The sequence below is a fragment of the Dasypus novemcinctus genome, chromosome 10 (genome assembly GCF_030445035.2).
Source record: "Dasypus novemcinctus isolate mDasNov1 chromosome 10, mDasNov1.1.hap2, whole genome shotgun sequence".
Taxonomy (NCBI): domain Eukaryota; kingdom Metazoa; phylum Chordata; class Mammalia; order Cingulata; family Dasypodidae; genus Dasypus; species Dasypus novemcinctus.
The window spans coordinates 11,939,775-11,959,928 of record NC_080682.1 but is presented as its reverse complement, the minus strand read 5'-3'; the positions used below and the strand labels follow the sequence as shown (position 1 = coordinate 11,959,928).

At 49.5% G+C, this 20,154-nt stretch overlaps 1 protein-coding gene across 2 annotated transcripts in view; it reads right to left on the bottom strand.

Annotated features, from left to right (window-relative positions):
- Positions 1 to 215: 215 nt before the first annotated feature.
- The window catches only part of AHNAK (AHNAK nucleoprotein), a 31,129-nt gene continuing 11,190 nt past the window's right edge, over positions 216 to 20,154 (bottom strand). For both annotated transcript variants that reach the window (XM_071217976.1, XM_058305305.2), the window contains exons 3-5: positions 19,822 to 19,978; positions 19,266 to 19,453; positions 216 to 18,332 (exon numbers count right to left, since the gene is read on the bottom strand). In XM_071217976.1, the coding sequence (XP_071074077.1) occupies positions 1,008 to 18,332; positions 19,266 to 19,453; positions 19,822 to 19,978 (17,670 nt within the window). In that variant the 3' untranslated portion in view covers positions 216 to 1,007. The remainder of the gene's footprint in view (positions 18,333 to 19,265; positions 19,454 to 19,821; positions 19,979 to 20,154) is intronic.

Sequence of the window (20,154 nt, the reverse complement as noted above, 5' to 3'; positions counted from 1 at the left end):
GCTGCCCATGTACAAGGTCCCGGGTTCAATCTCTGGTACTTCCTAAAAAAATAATTATAATTTTGAAAAATATTCCTCCTGTTACCTGAGGGGTTCCCGGCTTTAAAGTCACTAGTGAAACTAGCAATGGCACCAGGTGGGTCCGGCTTGTCAGGACTGGTCTGCAGCCTCCCAGGCATCGTCCCCCCAATACAGAATGCCAAGGCACCGGCAGCAAGGTTAATAAACAGCTTTATTTGCCTCTTACAGCATCAGTTTTCTTACATTCTCAATTAATTTGCCATTAAAGTGCTGGAAATTTTCTTAATCATGGTAACATTTGTTAAAAGAAATCAAAACTACTATCAGGAACATGGCAGTCATGAATAAAACATCTCTCTTATAAAACACAGAATGGAAGCCCCACGTTGAGCTGGTGGCCTGGACAATTTGCAAACAGATTCTCGTTCCCTCTCACCTTGAGCACCAACCTGGCAGGGCCCACCAACCCTGGGGACAAAAGCAATGCAAAAGAGTTTTAAAAACACTCCTCCCAGCCATCTGGGGATGGGGGGAGAGGGGGTTGCTGTTTGAGTATGTCCAATCTTAGGAGGAATGGAGGGTCGCCCCCTCTGCTGCCTCCTACCCCACCCTCCCTTTCTAACAAAAGCCCCAAATGTCAAGACAGTGAAAAAGTGGGTTTCCATTACCGCAACAGTAACAATGTTCAGTAAAAAATGAGGATAATAAACACAAAAGCTTGCTTAGTAAACAGGAGCTCTCAGCGTTCAATGCAAAAACTGACATCTTAAGGCAAATACTGTTGAAGAACTTGGAACCCTTATTTCTCTGTAAGGTTCCGGGAGCCTAATAAAAGCGGCTGGATTTTCAGCGCTGACCTCTGGGAGAGGCAAGCTCTTTGCATGACGGCTGAGGCTGTCGGCAGGTTTCTCTTTGGAGTTTATATACAAGCACACCTAAGGCTGATGTATTTTATATATATATATGTACACACATACAGAGGCCTGCTACTCTTTCTTTGTGGAAACCGCCAGTTCCACCTCCGGAAGCTGGATGCCAACCTTGGTCCCACTGTCATTGCTAGAAGATGATGACAGTCGGGACTTCTTAGAGGCCAAGGACACTCCACTTCCCTGTAACTTGCCTGCCTCATCATCACTCCCCGTCACCTCGTAATGACCTTTGCTCTTTGACCCCAGTCCACCAAAGGTTCCAAACTTCAGCTTCCCAGGTTTCCCTTTGACTTTCCCGCCTTCCAGCGACACTTCCCCACCTTCAAACTCTAAAGTTCCCGTGGGCGTGGTTGGTGCAGAGAACTCCCTTTCATCACTGAAGGAATTCGAGCGGTGCCGGGACTTCTTACTTTTAAATAAGGAGAATTTGCCTTTGGGCGAAGATATTTCAGCCTCTGCCTCTCCTTCCAGAGAGCCTAAGCTGGCCTTCGAGCTTTTCAGGTCACCTTTGGACCCCGAAATGGATGCTTCCGGTGAGCCGGGGACACTGCCTTTCCCTTTAGGCTTGGAAAAATTAAACTTGGGCATTTTGATTTTGGACTTTTTCAGTTTTGCTTCGGACTCTTCCCACTCACCTTCTCCGGCACCAACCTGCACGTCGGCCTCTGCCCTGGGGAAGTTAATATCCACTCCCACTTCTCTGCCAACCAGCTCACGGCTGGAGAAGGTAAATTTGGGGATCTTCATCTTGGGGAATGTTACTTTTCCAGATCCACTTTCCAAGTGACCTTGAGGCCCAGACACACTCAGCCCAGGACCCTGGAGTCCAAGCTGGCCTCCTTTCACACCTCCTTCCACCTTTGGTCCTGAGAAATGAAGTCCACCAGCAAGCTTGGGCGCGTCCAAGTTGAGAGCTGAGGACACCTGGGGTCCCTTCCACTCCCCCCCGGAGCCTTTGACACTCATATGCCCTTCGCCCAGGCTGACCCCTGGGGCGCTGATGCCCCCTGAAACATCCAGACCTCCTTTGATTTTCGGGCCTTTCAGGCTTACCCCAAAATCTGACTCAGGAGGTGCCACATTAAATGAAGGCCCTTTCACACTAACATCAGGAGCAGTCCCATGGAAACCAAATCCCGAACCCTTCAGATCGCCTTTGATTTCAGGACCAGAGACCTGCCCGGCTGGCAGTTTCACTTTCACTCCTGGCAGGTCCACGTCACATCCAGAGGACTTAATTCCAGGCATTTGGAGGTTTCCTTCTAAGCCTTGAACGCTGATGCCTGGAAGACCCCCTCCGACAGTGTGTCCTCTCAACTCACCCGTGGCCCCAAGGCTTCCTTTGACTTTTGGTCCTTCCAAGTTTATGTCCATGTCCGGTGCTGAGATTTGAGAGCCAGAAATCTGAGGCCCTTTCAGGTTCACATCCAGGCGTGGGCTCTTTAGTTCTCCAGTAACCTGTGGCCCCTTGATGTCAATGTCCAAGTCAGACCCTGGAGTAGAGAGGCCAAACTCGGGTAGTTTCATTTTGGGAAGTTTTATACCACCTTCAGATGCTCCCATGCTCAGATCGGGAGCACCTACTGATACTTTAGGGCACTTGATGTCACCAGAAGCAGCCAGGTCTCCCTGCAGGCTTGGTCCCTTCAGTGTCACATCTGGCACATGAACATTAAGCTTCGTCGTGGCATCGATCCCTGGCACTTTCACTCCATTGCCTTCCATTTGCACCTTTCCACCGACACCTCTCAGGTTAAGCCCTGGGGCATGCACCTTCATGCTGGGAACAGATGCATCCAGGTCTCCCTTCAAACTTGGTCCTTTCAAGTTTAGGTCAAGGTCAGGCCCAGAGACTTTGGGCATAGAGAGGTTCACTGAGGGCAAATCCACTTTTGGCCCCTGCAGAGACACTTCAGGACCTTCCAGCTTAACATCTGGTGCACTCAAGCCGCCTTCCAAAGAGGGCAGCTGGGCATGTACCCCAGCTTCCCCACCCTCCACTTTCACACCAGGGATGCCAATTTTGGGCATTGAAAACTTGGGGAACTTGATTTTTGCTTCTGGACCTTGCAGATCTATGTCCGGTCCTTCCAGTCCCACACTGGGGACATCACCCTTTATCTTTGGTCCTTTCAAGTTAACATTCACATCAGGGATGGACACGTGAGGGGCAGAGATGCCAAAAGATGAAGTTTTGACTTTAGCATCTGAGCCTTCGATGTTAACGTAAGGTGCATCCAAGTTCGCCTGCACCCTGGGGCCTTTCAAGTCGCCCTCTATTTTTGGCCCTGAGACATCAACACCTGGCATCTTGACCTTGGGAGCTTTCAGCTGGATGTCAGGACATTCCACATTAATCCCTGGTGAAGAAATATCTAGATCGGGTGCCTGGATTTCACCCTCCATTTTTGGGCTAGGGAGGGGGGCCTCGGCTTTAAATTTAGGTGATTTAATGTCAAATTCTACATCTGGGAAGTACATTTTTCCAAACATAGGTTTCTTGGTTTTGGGAGATTTCACATCAACTTTAAGTGCAGCATCCGGCCCAGAGACTTTGACATCTAAATCAGAAGTCTTGAGATTGGCATCAATTTCGCCCCCAGGAACATTCAATTCAAATCCCTGCTTTTTGGCCTTAATTTTAGGTCCACTCATGTGAATTTTAGGCATTTTAAACTTACTTTTTTTGCCCTTGCCGCCAACACTAATTTCAGGAGTCTCGATGTTCAGCTCAGCCTCAGGAACATTCACATCTAATGAAGGTGACTTGATGTCAGCTTTGGGACTTTTTGCTCCAAATCCAAACTTGGGTTTCTTAAATTTGGGAATTTTAACATCTGGCCCCTCAATGTTAGTATCTGGGCTCTCCATATGTACACCTAAGCTTGGCGCTTCTAAATCAACTTTGGGCCCCTTAAGGTCCAGTTCGCCACCTTCTAACTTGGGACCAGAAACTCCAATTTTTGGCGCCTTGAGATGTAAATCAATATCAGGAGCCGTTACTTTAGGGACAGATATATCCACTGATGGCATCTTCAAATTTGGGCCGCTGAGTTTGGCATCAGAGCCTTCAAAATCCAGACCTGAACCTTTAAAGTCTACTTCTGGACCTCTGAAAGAACCTTCAATCTTAGGGACAGACACATCAAAATCTCCTTTTACTTTGGGTCCTTTCAAATCCAGGTCAACATCAGGCATGGAGATCTTGGGAGCCTTGATATTTATTTCAGGCATCTTGAACTTTGGGCCTTTCAGTTTTGCATCAGGACCTTCGATATTCACATCTGGAACATCAATGTCCACCTTGGGTCCTGAAACATCAATGTCAGCTTTGGGAAGGTTCACATCCACATCTGGGCCCTCTCCTTTGAAGCCAGGCATGCTGAACTTGGGCATTTTCACCTTGGGCATCTTCAGGTGCCAGTCTGGGCCATGAACATCCACATCTGGGACATCAATGTCCATTTTGGGGCCTTTGATATCAACTTCAGGGCCCTTTAGGTCACCTTCCACTTTAGGCACAGAAACATCCACATCACCCTTCACTTTGGGACCTTTCAGGTGCAAATCAAAGTCTGGCATGGAGATCTTGGGAGCTTTGATGTTCATCTCAGGCATCTTGAACTTAGGACCTTTCAACTTTCCCTCTGGCCCTTCAATGCTAACATCGGGGCCTTCAATGTCCACTTTGGGTCCTGAGACATCAATGTCGGCCTTGGGCAGGTTCACATCCACATCTGGGCCCTCTCCTTTGAAGCCAGGCATGCTGAATTTGGGCATTTTCACCTTGGGCATCTTGAGATGCCAGTCTGGGCCATGAATGTCCACATCTGGGACATCAATATCTACTTTGGGGCCCTTGAGATCAGCTTCAGGGCCCTTTAGTTCACCTTCCACTTTGGGAAGAGAAATGTCCACATCACCCTTAACCTTTGGCCCCGTCAGATTCAAGTCGACTTCCGGCATGGAGATAGTAGGTGCCTTGAGGTGCAAGTCAGGCATTTTAAACTTGGGACCCTTCAATTTCCCTTCTGGGCCATGGATGTCAATATCAGGAGTATCTATATCCAGCTTAGGACCTTTGACATCTATTTTGGGGCCTTTAAGATCTCCTTCCAGTTTAGGAACAGAAATGTCCAAATCTCCTTTTACCTTAGGTCCTTTCAAGTTCAAATCGATGTCACTCATGGAGATTTGAGGGGTTTTGAAATGGACATCAGGCATTTTAAATTTTGGACCTTTGAGTTTCCCTTCAGGACCTTCAATATCCACCTCTGGCCTCTTCAGATCACCTTCCACCTTGGGGAGTGAAACGTCCATATCACCCTTTACCTTTGGCCCTTTCAGATTTAAGTCAAATTCAGGCATGGAAATCTTGGGGGCTTTGATGTGCATCTCTGGCATCTTAAATTTGGGCCCCTTCAATTTCCCTTCAGGACCTTCAATGTTAATATCAGGATTGTCAATGTCCAGTTTGGGACCCTTGATGTCCACTTCAAGGCCCTTTAGATCGCCTTCCACTTTTGGCAAAGACACACCTACATCGCTCTTCAATTTGGGGCCCTTCAGGTTCAGATCAAGGTCAGGCATGGAGATCTTGGGGGCTTTAATGTTCATCTCAGGCATCTTGAACTTAGGGCCCTTCAGTTTTGCATCTGGACCTTCAATATTCACATCTGGAGTATCAATGTCCACTTTGGGTCCTGAGATGTCAATATCAGCCTTCGGCAGTTTCACATCCACTTCTGGGCCCTCTCCTTTGAAGCCAGGCATGCTGAACTTGGGCATTTTCACCTTGGGCATCTTTAGGTGCCAGTCTGGACCATGAACATCCACATCTGGGGCATCAATGTCCACTTTGGGGCCTTTGATGTCAACTTCAGGGGCCTTAAGGTCACCCTCCACCTTAGGCAGGGAAACATCAACATCGCCCTTGACCTTGGGACCTTTCAAGTGCAAATCAAAGTCTGGCATGGAGATCTTGGGGGCTTTGATGTTCATTTCAGGCATCTTGAACTTAGGACCCTTCAGTTTTGCATCAGGACCTTCAATATTCACATCTGGAGCATCAATGTCCACCTTGGGTCCTGAAACATCAATGTCAGCCTTGGGCAGGTTCACATCCACATCTGGGCCCTCTCCTTTGAAGCCAGGCATGCTGAACTTGGGCATTTTCACCTTGGGCATCTTCAGGTGCCAGTCTGGGCCATGAACATCCACATCTGGGACATCAATGTCCACTTTGGGGCCTTTGATATCAACTTCAGGGCCCTTTAGGTCACTTTCCACCTTAGGGAGAGAAACATCCACATCACCCTTCACCTTTGGACCCTTAAGATTCAGGTCAACTTCAGGCATGGAGATTTTGGGTGCCTTGAGATGCAGGTCAGGCATTTTAAACTTAGGGCCCTTCAGTTTTCCTTCAGGAGCATGAATGTCAATGTCAGGAGTGTCTATGTCCACTTTGGGTCCTGAGACATCAATGTCAGCCTTTGGAAGGTTCACAGCCACTTCTGGGCCCTCTCCTTTGAAGCCAGGCATGCTGAACTTGGGCATTTTCACCTTGGGCATCTTTAGGTGCCAGTCTGGGCCATGAACATCCACATCTGGGACATCAATGTCCATTTTGGGGCCTTTGATATCAACTTCAGGGGCCGTCAGGTCACCTTCCACCTTAGGCAGGGAAACATCAACATCGCCCTTGACCTTGGGGCCTTTCAAGTGCAAATCAAAGTCCGGCATGGAGATCTTGGGAGCTTTGATGTTCATCTCAGGCATCTTAAACTTTGGGCCTTTCAGTTTTGCCTCTGGACCTTCAATATTCACATCTGGAGCATCAATGTCCACCTTGGGTGCTGAAACATCAATGTCAGCCTTGGGCAGGTTCACATCCACATCTGGGCCCTCTCCTTTGAAGCCAGGCATGCTGAACTTGGGCATTTTCACCTTGGGCATCTTCAGGTGCCAGTCTGGGCCATGAACATCCACATCTGGGACATCAATGTCCATTTTGGGGCCTTTGATATCAACTTCAGGGCCCTTTAGGTCACCTTCCACTTTAGGCAGAGAAACGTCCACATCACCCTTCACCTTGGGGCCTTTCAGGTGCAAATCAAAGTCTGGCATGGAGATCTTGGGAGCTTTGATGTTCATCTCAGGCATCTTGAACTTAGGACCTTTCAACTTTCCCTCTGGTCCCTCAATGTTAACATCGGGGCCTTCAATGTCCAGGTTCCCTTCAATCTTGGGAAGGGAAACATCCACATCACCCTTCACCTTAGGGCTCTTTAGGTTTAAATCAATGTCAGGCATTGATAGTTTGGGGGCCTTTAGGTGCATCTCTGGCATCTTAAATTTGGGTCCCTTCAATTTCCCTTCAGGGCCTTCAATGTTAATGTCAGGAGTGTCGATGTCCAGTTTGGGACCCTTGATGTCCACTTCAGGCCCCTTTAAGCCACCTTCCACTTTTGGCAAAGACACATCTACATCACCCTTCAACTTGGAGCCCTTCAGGTTCAGATCAATGTCAGGCATGGAGATCTTGGGTGCTTTAAGGTTCATCTCAGGCATCTTGAACTTGGGGCCCTTTAGCTTAGCATCTGGACCTTCAATATTCACATCTGGAGCATCAATGTCCACCTTGGGACCAGAGATGTCAATGTCAGCCTTGGGCAGGTTCACATCCACATCTGGGCCCTCTCCTTTGAAGCCGGGCATGCTGAACTTGGGCATTTTCACCTTGGGCATCTTCAGGTGCCAATCTGGACCATGAACATCCACATCTGGGGCATCAATGTCCACTTTGGGGCCTTTAATATCAACTGCAGGCCCCCTCAGATCCCCTTCAACTTTGGGCAGAGAAGCATCCCCATCACCTTTCATCTTGGGGCCCTTCAGGTTTAAGTCTATGTCAGGCATGGAGATCTTAGGAGCTTTGATATTCATGTCAGGCATCTTGAACTTAGGACCTTTTAAGTTTCCCTCTGGACCTTCCACATTGACTTCTGGGCCCTCAATATTCATACCAGGGCTCTCTATTTTGATATCACCTTTTGGCAGATCCACAGCCACTTCCGGCCCTTCAGCTTTTAAGCCAGGCACACTGAACTTAGGCATCTTCATCTTTGGCATTTTCAGATTCAAGTCTGGACCATGAACATCCACATCAGGTGCATCAAGATGGACCTCTGGTGCCTTAATATCCATTTTAGGACCTTTAAAATCACCTTCTAAATTAGGACCTGATACATCAAAGTCTCCTTTCACTTTAGGACCTTTCAGATTTAACTCCACATCTGGCATAGAAACTTTGGGAGATGAAATACTCAGGAAAGGCATTTTGAACTTGGATCCTTTCACTTTTCCTTGGACCTCAACATCCGGAGCATTAATATCGACTTTTGGACCTGTTACATCAATATCTGGCTTTTTAACTTTGACATCCACTTCAGGTGTCTGAACTTTGGAGCCCGAAAAATTAAATTTGGGAAGCTTAAAACGAGATTTCTTAGACTTCCCATCAATATTGAGTTTAGGACCAGAAATGTCCACTTCTGGGCCTTTTACATCCAATTTGGGAGCTTTAATGTCACCTTCTACTTTAGGTCCAGAGACATCAACATCTCCTTTCAGCTTTGAACCTTTCAAATTCAGGTCAATTTCTGGCATGGAGATCTTGGGCATATTTACATGCATGTCAGGCATCTTCAGTTTCGGACCTTTTAATTTGCCTTCTGGACCATGAATGTCAATATCTGGAGCATCTACTTCTACCTTCGGGCCCTTTATGTCAAGAGAAGGCCCTTTCAAATCACCTTCTACCTTTGGAAGTGACACATCCAGTTCTCCTTTCATTTTAGGGCCTTTAAGATTAAGATCCAAATCAGGCATTGCAATTTTAGGAGCCTTGATGTTCATTTCAGGCATCTTGAACTTTGGGCCTTTCAGTTTTGCATCAGGACCTTCGATATTCACATCTGGAACATCAATGTCCACCTTGGGTGCTGACACTTCAATGTCAGCTTTAGGAAGGTTCACATCCACATCTGGGCCCTCTCCTTTGAAGCCAGGCATGCTGAACTTGGGCATTTTCACCTTGGGCATCTTTAGGTGCCAGTCTGGGCCATGAACATCCACATCTGGGACATCAATGTCCATTTTGGGGCCTTTGATGTCAACTTCAGGGGCCTTCAGGTCACCTTCCACCTTAGGCAAGGAAACATCAACATCGCCCTTGACCTTGGGGCCTTTCAAGTGCAAATCAAAGTCCGGCATGGAGATCTTGGGAGCCTTGATGTTCATTTCAGGCATCTTGAACTTTGGACCCTTCAGTTTTGCATCAGGACCTTCAATATTCACATCTGGAGCATCAATGTCCACCTTGGGTGCTGAAACATCAATGTCAGCCTTGGGAAGGTTCACATCCACATCTGGGCCCTCTCCTTTGAAGCCAGGCATGCTGAACTTGGGCATTTTCACCTTGGGCATCTTCAGGTGCCAGTCTGGGCCATGAACATCCACATCTGGGACATCAATGTCCATTTTGGGGCCTTTGATATCAACTTCAGGGCCCTTTAGGTCACCTTCCACTTTAGGCAGAGAAACGTCCACATCACCCTTCACTTTGGGACCTTTCAGGTGCAAATCAAAGTCTGGCATGGAGATCTTGGGAGCTTTGATGTTCATCTCAGGCATCTTGAACTTAGGACCTTTCAACTTTCCCTCTGGTCCCTCAATGTTAACATCGGGGCCTTCAATGTCCACCTTAGGTCCTGAGACATCAATGTCGGCTTTGGGCAGGTTCACATCCACATCTGGGCCCTCTCCTTTGAGGCCGGGCATGCTGAACTTGGGCATTTTCATCTTAGGCATCTTCAGGTGCCAGTCTGGGCCTTGAACATCCACGTCTGGAACATTGACATCCATTTTGGGGCCTTTGATATCAACTTCAGGGCCCTTTAGGTCACCTTCCACCTTAGGCACAGAAAGGTCCACATCACCCTTCACCTTGGGGCCTTTCAGGTGCAAATCAAAGTCTGGCATGGAGATCTTGGGAGCTTTGATGTTCATCTCAGGCATCTTGAACTTAGGACCTTTCAACTTTCCCTCTGGTCCCTCAATGCTAACATCGGGGCCTTCAATGTCCACCTTGGGCCCTGAGACATCTATGTCAGCTTTAGGCAGGTTCACATCCACTTCTGGGCCCTCTCCTTTGAAGCCAGGCATGCTGAATTTGGGCATTTTCACCTTGGGCATCTTCAAGTGCCAGTCTGGGCCTTGAACATCCACATCTGGAACGTCAATGTCTACTTTGGGGCCTTTGAGGCCAACTTCAGGTCCTTTCAGATCCCCCTCTACCTTGGGAATTGTAACATCCACATCTCCTTTTATTTTTGGACCTGTTAGATTAAGGTCAATATCTGGCATGGATATCTTTGGAGTCTTAAAATGCATTTCAGGCATCTTAAACTTCGGAGTTTTCCACTTTCCTTCAGGGCCTTCAATATTCACATCAGGACATTCAACACCCACTTTGGGTCCTGAGACATCAATGTCAGCTTTGGGCAGGTTCACATCCACATCTGGGCCCTCTCCTTTGAAGCCAGGCATGCTGAACTTGGGCATTTTCATCTTGGGCATCTTCAGGTGCCAGTCTGGGCCATGAACATCCACATCTGGAACATCAATGTCCATTTTGGGGCCTTTGATATCAACTTCAGGGCCCTTTAGGTCACCTTCCACTTTAGGCAGAGAAACATCCACATCACCCTTCACCTTGGGGCCTTTTAGGTTCAAATCAAAGTCTGGCATGGAGATCTTGGGAGCTTTGATGTTCATCTCAGGCATCTTGAACTTAGGACCTTTCAATTTTCCCTCTGGTCCCTCAATGTTAACATCGGGGCCTTCAATGTCCACCTTAGGTCCTGAGACATCAATGTCAGCTTTGGGCAGGTTCACATCCACATCTGGGCCCTCTCCTTTGAAGCCGGGCATGCTGAACTTGGGCATTTTCATCTTGGGCATTTTTAAATGCCAGTCTGGGCCATGAACATCAGGAGCATTTATGTCTACTTTGGGTCCTTTAATGTCCATATCTGGTACTTCTACCTCTACCTCAGGTACAGACACATCTGCACTCCCTTTGATCTTTGGTCCTTTCAGATTTAGGTCCACATCAGGCATAGAAATACTGGGGGCTTTGAAATGCATGTCAGGCATCTTAAACTTAGGGCCTTTCAATTTTCCTTCTGGCCCTTCAATATTGATGTCTGGCCCACTGACATCCACACGTGGGCCTTTCAGGTCCCCTTCCAATTTTGGAACATCTACGTCTACCTCTCCCTTTATTTTGGGGCTTTTTAAGTGTAGATCAACATCCGGCATCGAGATTTTGGGAGCTTTAAAGTGCATGTCTGGCATCTTAAACTTGGGACTCTTCCATTTGCCATCTGGGCCTTCTACAGCTACATCTGGCATATCAACATCCAATTTGGGACCCTTGACATCCAATTCTGGGCCCTTCAATTCTCCTTCCAGCTTTGGGGCAGAAACATCAACATCTCCTTTTATTTTAGGCCCCTTTAAGTTGAAATCAATGTCAGGCATGGAGATCTTGGGGGCATGGAAGTGCATTTCAGGCATCTTGAACCTAGGGCCTTTTAGTTTTCCTTCAGGACCCTCAATGTTCACATCTGGAGCATCAATATCAAGCTTCGGTCCTGAAATGTCAGCATCCACCTCGGGCAGGTCCACATTCACTTCTGGGCCCTCAGCTTTGAAGCCAGGAAAGCCGAATTTGGGCATTTTCAATTTGGGCATCTTCAGGTGCCAGTCTGGGCCATGAACATCCACATCTGGGGCATCGATGTCGACTTTGGGGCCTTTCAAGTCTACATCTGGAACTTTCATTTCACCTTCTATCTTGGGCACAGACACATCCATATCCCCTTTGACTTTGGGGCCTTTCAAGTGTAAGTCCACATCAGGCATGGAGATCTTGGGGGCCTTGAAGTGCATGTCTGGCATCTTAAACTTGGGGCCTTTCAACTTTGCATCAGGACATTCCAGGTCCACATCAGGCACCTCCACATCCACACTGGGGCCTTTCAAATCTCCCTCCAATTTTGGCACAGACACATCCACATCACCTTTGACTTTGGGACCTTTCAAGTGTAAGTCCACATCAGGCATGGAGATCTTGGGGGCCTTGAAGTGCATGTCTGGCATCTTAAACTTGGGGCCCTTCAACTTTGCATCAGGACATTCCAGGTCAACATCAGGCATCTCCACATCCACACTGGGGCCTTTCAAATCTCCCTCCAATTTTGGCACAGACACATCCACATCACCTTTGACTTTGGGGCCTTTCAAGTGTAAGTCCACATCAGGCATGGAGATCTTGGGGGCCTTGAAGTGCATCTCAGGCATCTTAAACTTGGGGCCCTTCAGCTTCCCTTCTGGACCCTCCAGACTCATGTCTGGAGCATCAATGTCCACTTTGGGGCCAGTTATGTCAATGTCAGCCTTGGGCAAGTTCACATCCACTTCTGGGCCCTCTCCTTTGAAGCCAGGCATGCTGAACTTGGGCATTTTTATCTTCGGCATTTTCAAGTTCCAGTCTGGGCCATGAACATCCACATCTGGGGCATCTATATCGACTTTAGGGCCTTTGATATCCACATCTGGCACTTTCATTTCACCTTCTATCTTGGGCACAGACACATCCACATCCCCTTTGACTTTGGGGCCTTTCAGGTGTAAGTCCACATCAGGCATGGAAATCTTGGGGGCCTTGAAGTGCATCTCAGGCATCTTAAACTTGGGGCCTTTCAACTTTGCATCAGGACATTCCAAATCAACATCAGGCACCTCCACATCCATGCCAGGACCTTTGATATCCACTTGAGGACCTCTGAGCTCACCTTCCAGTTCTGGCACAGAGGCACCTATCTCCCCTTTCAGTTTGGGTCCCTTCAAATTCAAGTCCACATCTGGCATGGATATCTTAGAAGCTTTGATATTCAACTTTGGCATCTTGAATTTGGAGCCTTTTAATTTTCCTTCTGGTCCCTCAATATCCAAATCAGGAGCATCAATGTCCACTTTTGGGCCAGAAATGTTAATGTCAGCTTTTGGCATGTTCACATCCACCTCTGGGCCCTCTCCTTTGAAGCCAGGCATACTGAACTTGGGCATTTTTATCTTGGGCATTTTCAAGTTCCAGTCTGGGCCATGAACATCCACATCTGGGGCATCAATGTCGACTTTGGGGCCTTTGATGCCCACATCTGGCACTTTCATTTCACCTTCTATCTTGGGCACAGACACATCCACATCCCCTTTGACTTTGGGGCCTTTCAAGTGTAAGTCCACATCAGGCATGGAGATCTTGGGAGCCTTGAAGTGCATCTCAGGCATCTTAAACTTAGGGCCTTTCAACTTTCCTTCTGGACATTCAATATCAATATCACCGACATCCACATCCATCTTAGGGGCTTTCACATCCAATTCAGGACATTTCAAGTCTCCTTCCACTTTGGGAAGGGAAACATCTACATCACCTTTCAGTTTAGGTGATTTCAGATTAAGTCCAACATCAGGCATGGAGATTTTGTGTGTCTGGATATTCATGCTTGGCATCTTGAACTTGGGGCCCTTCAGTTTTGCATCTGGACCTTCAATATGCACATCTGGAACATCAATGTCCACCTTGGGTCCTGAGACATCAATGTCAGCCTTGGGCAGGTTCACATCCACATCTGGGCCCTCTCCTTTGAAGCCAGGCATGCTGAACTTGGGCATTTTCACCTTGGGCATTTTCAGGTGCCAGTCTGGGCCATGAACATCCACATCTGGTGCATTAATGTCCAGTTTGGGTCCTTTGATATCCACATCAGGAACATTTATCTCTCCTTCTACTTTTGGAACTGTAACATCGCAATCTCCTTTCATTTTAGGACTTTTCAAATGCAAACCAACATCTGGCATAGATATCTTCTGAGACTTTATATGCATTTCTGGCATCTTAAATTTTGGACCTTTCAGTTTTGCATCTGGACCTTCAATATTAACATCTGGTGCACTTAAGTCTACTCGCGGTCCTGAGACATCAATGTCAGCCTTGGGCAGATTCACATTCACTTCTGGGCCTTCTGCTTTGAAGCCAGGCATGCTGAACTTGGGCATTTTCATCTTGGGCATCTTCGGGTGCCAGTCTGGGCCATGAACATCCACATCTGGGGCACTGATATCAACTTTTGGGCCTCTGATGTCCACATCTGGCACTTTCATTCCACCTTCTACCTTGGGCATGGACACATCCACATCACCCTTTAGTTTGGGCCCCTTAAGATTCAGGTCCACATCAGGCATGGAGATCTTGGGAGCCTTGAAGTGCATCTCAGGCATCTTAAACTTGGGGCCCTTCAGCTTCCCTTCTGGGCCCTCCAGGCTCACATCTGGAGCATCAATGTCCACCTTGGGTCCAGAGATGTCAATGTCAGCCTTGGGCAAGTTCACATCCACTTCTGGGCCCTCTCCTTTGAGGCTGGGCATGCTGAACTTGGGCATTTTCATCTTGGGCATTTTCAAGTTCCAGTCTGGGCCATGAACATCCACATCTGGGGCACTGATGTCAACTTTTGGGCCTCTGATGTCCACATCTGGCACCTTCATTTCACCTTCTATCTTGGGCATGGACACATCCACATCACCCTTTAGTTTGGGCCCCTTAAGATTCAGGTCCACATCAGGCATGGAGATCTTGGGAGCCTTGAAGTGCATCTCAGGCATCTTAAACTTGGGGCCCTTCAGCTTCCCTTCTGGACCCTCCAGGCTCACATCTGGAGCATCAATGTCCACCTTGGGTCCAGAGATGTCAATGTCAGCCTTAGGAAGATTCACATCCACTTCTGGGCCTTCTCCTTTGAGGCTGGGCATGCTGAACTTGGGCATTTTCATCTTGGGCATTTTCAAGTTCCAGTCTGGGCCATGAACATCCACATCTGGGGCACTGATGTCAACTTTTGGGCCTCTGATGTCCACATCTGGCACTTTCATTTCACCTTCTATCTTGGGCACGGACACATCCACGTCACCCTTTAGTTTGGGTCCCTTAAGATTCAGGTCCACATCAGGCATGGACATCTTGGGAGCCTTGAAGTGCATCTCAGGCATCTTAAACTTGGGACCCTTCAGCTTCCCTTCTGGACCCTCCAGGCTCACATCTGGAGCATCAACGTCCACCTTGGGTCCAGAGATGCCAATGTCAGCCTTAGGCAGGTTCACATCTACCTCTGGGCCCTCTGCTTTGAAGCTTGGCATGCTGAATTTAGGCATTTTCATCTTGGGCATTTTCAGGCTCCAATCTGAACCTTGAACTTCCACATCTGGTGCTTTAATGTCTACCTTAGGACCTTTGATGTCCATTTGTGGAGCTTTCATCTCAGCTTCTAGTTTTTGTGAAGACACATCTAAATTTCCTTTCATCTGGGGTCCTTTAAGATCCAGGTCAACATCTGGCAGAGACATCTTAGGAGCTTTGAAGTGCATCTCAGGCATCTTAAACTTAGGACCTTTCAGTTTTCCTTCTGGACCTTCAAGGCTCACATCTGGAGCACTAACATCTACCCTGGGCCCAGAAATGTCCACATCGGCCTTGGATAAGTTTACATCCACTTCTGGGCCTTCCCCTTTGAGGCTGGGCATGCCGAATTTGGGCATTTTCATCTTGGGCATCTTCAGGTTCCAATCAGGACCATGAACTTCAACATCTGGGGCAGTAGCATCTACCTTTGGTCCTTTCAGGTCCCCTTCTAGCTTTGGCACTGTAACATCATATTCTCCTTTTACTTTAGGACCTCTCATATGCAAATCTACTTCAGGCATGGAGATCTTTGGGGCCTTGATGTTCATCTCAGGCATCTTAAATTTGGGACCCTTCAACTTTCCTTCAGGTCCTTCAATAGTCACATCTGGAACTTCAACATCCACCTTGGGTCCTGAGACATCAATGTCAGTCTTTGGCAGGTTCACATCCACTTCTGGGCCCTCTGCCTTGAAGCCGGGCATGCCAAACTTGGGCATTTTCACCTTGGGCATCTTGAGGTGCCAGTCTGGACCATGAATATCAACATCTGGAGCATCGATGTCGACTTTTGCACTTTTAAGTTCAACATCGGGAACTTTAATTTCACCTTCAACCTTTGGCACTGTGACATCATACTCTCCCTTTGCTTTAGGGCCTTTCAAATGTAAGTCCACATCTGGCATGGAGATCTTCGGGACTTTGATGTTCATCTCAGGCATCTTAAACTTGGGCCCTTTCAATTTCCCTTCTGGTCCCTCGATGTTCACATCTGGAGCACTAACATCTACCTTGGGTCCTGAAACATCAATGTCAGCCTTGGGCAGGTTTACATCCACTTCTGGGCCCTCGGCTTTGAACCCTGGCATGCCGAATTTGGGCATTTTCATCTTGGGCATCTTCAGATGCCAGTCTGGGCTGTGAACTTCCACATCTGGAGCATCAATGTCCACTTTGGGGCCTTTCAGTTCCCCCTCAAGCTTTGGCATTGTTACATCATACTCCCCCTTAACCTTTGGGCCTTTCACATGCAAATCTACATCAGGCATGGAGATCTTTGGTGTCTTGACACTCACTTCAGGTAACTTAATATCAGGGCCTTTAAGTTTGCCTCCCAGACCCTCCACATGGACATTTGGAGCTTCCACACTGACCCTGGGCCCTGAAATATTGACATCTCCTTTGGGTAGATTCACATCTACATCTGGGCCTTCCCCTTTGACCCCTGGAGTGCTGAACTTGGGCATTTTCATCTTGGGCATTTTCAGGTTCCATTCTGGGCCATGAATGTCCACATCTGGGGCAGTGACATCCACTTTGGGGCCTTTGACATCAATGTCTGGGACTTTAACTTTCCCTTCGACTTTTGGGAGTGTGACATCTACACCCCCTTTCATTTTAGGTGCAGCCACATTTAAGTCTACATCTGCCATAGAAATGCTGCAAGTCCCTGTTTTCCCAGAAGGACCACACAGCTTGGGACCTACTAGGGTTCCCTCTAGGCTGGGTGTCTCTATGCCCACTTTAGGGCCTTTAACATCACCCTGCATCCCAGGAGCAGAAACCTTAATGTCTCCTTTCAGTTTAGGGGACCGAAGACTCAGATCCACATCCTGCATAGAGATTTTAGGTTTCTGAATCATCATTTCAGGAGTCTTGACTTTCATACCCTTCACCTTCCCTTCCAGCCCACCGGTAGTGACCTCAGGCAGACTGACATCCCCAGAGACCCCAGGAAGAGTCACTTCCCCTGTGGGAGGTGCCACGCCCATGCCAGTTCCTTCTCCCTTAGAACCTGACACAGAGAATTTGGGGCCTTTCATCTTGGGCATATTCAGTTTGCCCCCAGCCCCAAGTATATCAATGTCAGGGGCTTGAACCTCCACACTGGGTCCAGTGATGCTGCCCTGGAGTTTAGGAGCAGAGACGTCAACCCCTATACTCCCCTGTGGTTTGACACCTTTCAGGCCTAGGTCACCCTCAAGAGACAGCCCAGTACCTTGGGGGCCCTTCAGCTGCCCCTCAAGCTCTTTGATGTTGGCCGAGGGAGCATTCACGTCCAGCTGAGGGGCCTGGATATTCCCACCAATGGTCAAACCTGGCTTGTCACCCTTATGCCCCACAGAGAACTCAGGTGCAGAGACATTCAACCTTGCCTCCAGGGCCTGGCCTTCAGAACCTGCCAAAACACCAAATTTTGGTACCTTCATGGTGGGAATTTTAATTTTCCCACTACCCCCACTCTCAAGGGTTGGGCCCTTCACATCAACTGACCCGCCCCCAGGAGAAGACGAAACGTCCACTCCTGGAACTTGGACCTCTCCTTCGCCCCCCAAGTCCAAGCCCTTTGCATTGACATTGACTCCCAGGCTTCCCACCTTTATCCCAGGCATGGTGACCTGGAGTTTTGAGGGGCCAGCGCCTGAGAGCTCCGGTCCTGAAGTGGAAATTGCCCCTGCTCGGATGTCCGCAGGCGAGCCTGTGGTTGGAGACGCTGCCCCTGAGCCCGAGGGCAGTCTGATCACAGTCTTCCCAGACTGGGTCTCCACATCCACTTTGGGGATTTCCGTCAGTTCATGCCTTGGGATCTTGATCTTGAATTCAGGGCTGCTGATGTCAATGTCCTTGGCTCCTTCCCGGCCGGTCACATCCACAGTGTAGGCGGTGACCCTTCTGGTCACAGTGATCGTGCGGCTCTGGGTCTCCCCAGGGTCCCCTTCCACGCCATCCTCCGACCGCAGCCGAGGCTTGATCTTCGTGGTGTAGATACGCTGGTACTCCTCATCACCCCCGCTCTGCAGAAAGACACGCCCGGCAGAGGTTGCAGCCGCGTCTACAGGGAATTACCAGGCGCCCCACCCCAGCCCGGTCAGCCCATGGCTGCCTGTGTCCCAAAGAAGCTGCGACCATCACAGAGGTGCCAGAGCCCCCTGGGGCAGAACACAAGGGACTGAAGAAATAGGGGCTGACAGCTACATCACAAAAGGAAAACAGAAATTATATGGGTCAAATGTCACGGGGAGAGAATGGGGTGTAGACGCCTGGACTCTGTGGCCTGGGAGAAGGGTTTATAATCAATTACAGATTCAAACCAGCCTCTCAGACCCAGGATGCCTCCCCAGCCACCAGTACTGCGCCAACTTGACCCCTGGGCTCTCAAACGCACCGGCTTGCCTGTCTAATAGGGAGAGGAATCCTCCCAGAGCCCTTCACGCATCGGAAAGCTCTGGTTGAGCACAAGAGACTGGTTGTACTTTCACTCTGAGGACCCATTATCTGTTCAACAAACAAGCCATCAGAAGGGGCAGAGAACAGGCTCAAGGGCTCTAAGGCGCAATCCACACCCTCCCTGCCCAGCCTCTGACTCTCAGAATGACTTCTCTCTATGGAAAAAAAACGGTGAGGCAGAGCTGGGCACCTGTGAGATCATTTCAAAAGGTTCTTGCAAAACCACCAACCTTCTTCCAGGCATCTACGTCCAGCCTGCCTGCGTCGGTCCCCACACTGTGGCACTTTGGGGCCTCGGAAGACACCAATGGCAGACGCTTAGGGGCAGCATCAGCCACGTGCCACACATGAGTAGGAACAGAGGTTGGCCAAGGGCTCGAGAGAGGGCAGAGGGGTGGGAGGAGGGGCAGGGATGATCAGGGAGGTCCAAGCAGGCATGCCGAGGCCTCGGGAGCGGCCAAGGGAGGCTCGGGGCCCCGGAGGGCGGGCGGTGCACTCACCAGAACCACCTCGGAGCTGTGGGAGCTGAAGACGTCATGGGCCCACGGCTGGCCGGGCTCCGGGGAGCGGTCTCCCTTGCGGTGCAGCTTCAGGCCCACAGTGTGGTGTCCCATGGTGCTCAGCAGCTGGGTGAGCTCGCCCGACTGCAGGTTGTCGAAGTAGATGGTGGCACCCACGATCTGGTCCCCTGAGCAGGCAAGGGCGGGAAGTGGGTGAGGCCGTGTTTAATCCTCATGCCCATCCCGCAAGGAAGGCATGGTCTACCCATTTTACAGCTGAGGAAGGGGTGGCTCGGAGAAGCCAACTTCTCTGCCCAAAGCCATAGAACCAATGGGTATTGGAGTCAGCACCCGAGACCACGTGTCCACCACCCCACGTGACTGCTCTCCCCAGGAACGTGAGCGAGGGACACAGAGTGGGCAAGGGAGGCCAGGGCTGGGCACCAGCCACCCTGATGCCCTCAGGCCCAGGCCATCCACAGCCACCTGCCCGCCCTCCTCTGCCCCCCTCCACCCCCAGCCCCCAGGGGCCAGTCCACACCCCGTGGTGACTCACCCTCCTTGACCACCCCGGCGCGGGCCGCAGGGGAGTTCTGCATCACCTCCTGCACGAAGACGCCGTCATCCCTCTGGGCGATGGTCAGCCCGTGGGAGCCGCTGCCTTGCCAGTTGGGCAGCAGCAGCTCCCGAGTTGTCTCCTCTTCCTTCTCCATCTGGAGTGAGGCAAGGAAACAGGGCTCAGGGTGGCGGGGGTGCCAGGCCACCTGAGCTCAGAGGGAAGGAGAAGGGCCAGGGCAGTGGACCACTCTCTCCAGAGTGACCTGTTCCTGCAGTGCCAGGCTCACCTGCCAGGTGAGGTGCTTCGGATGTGCAGGGGTGGGGAGAGCAG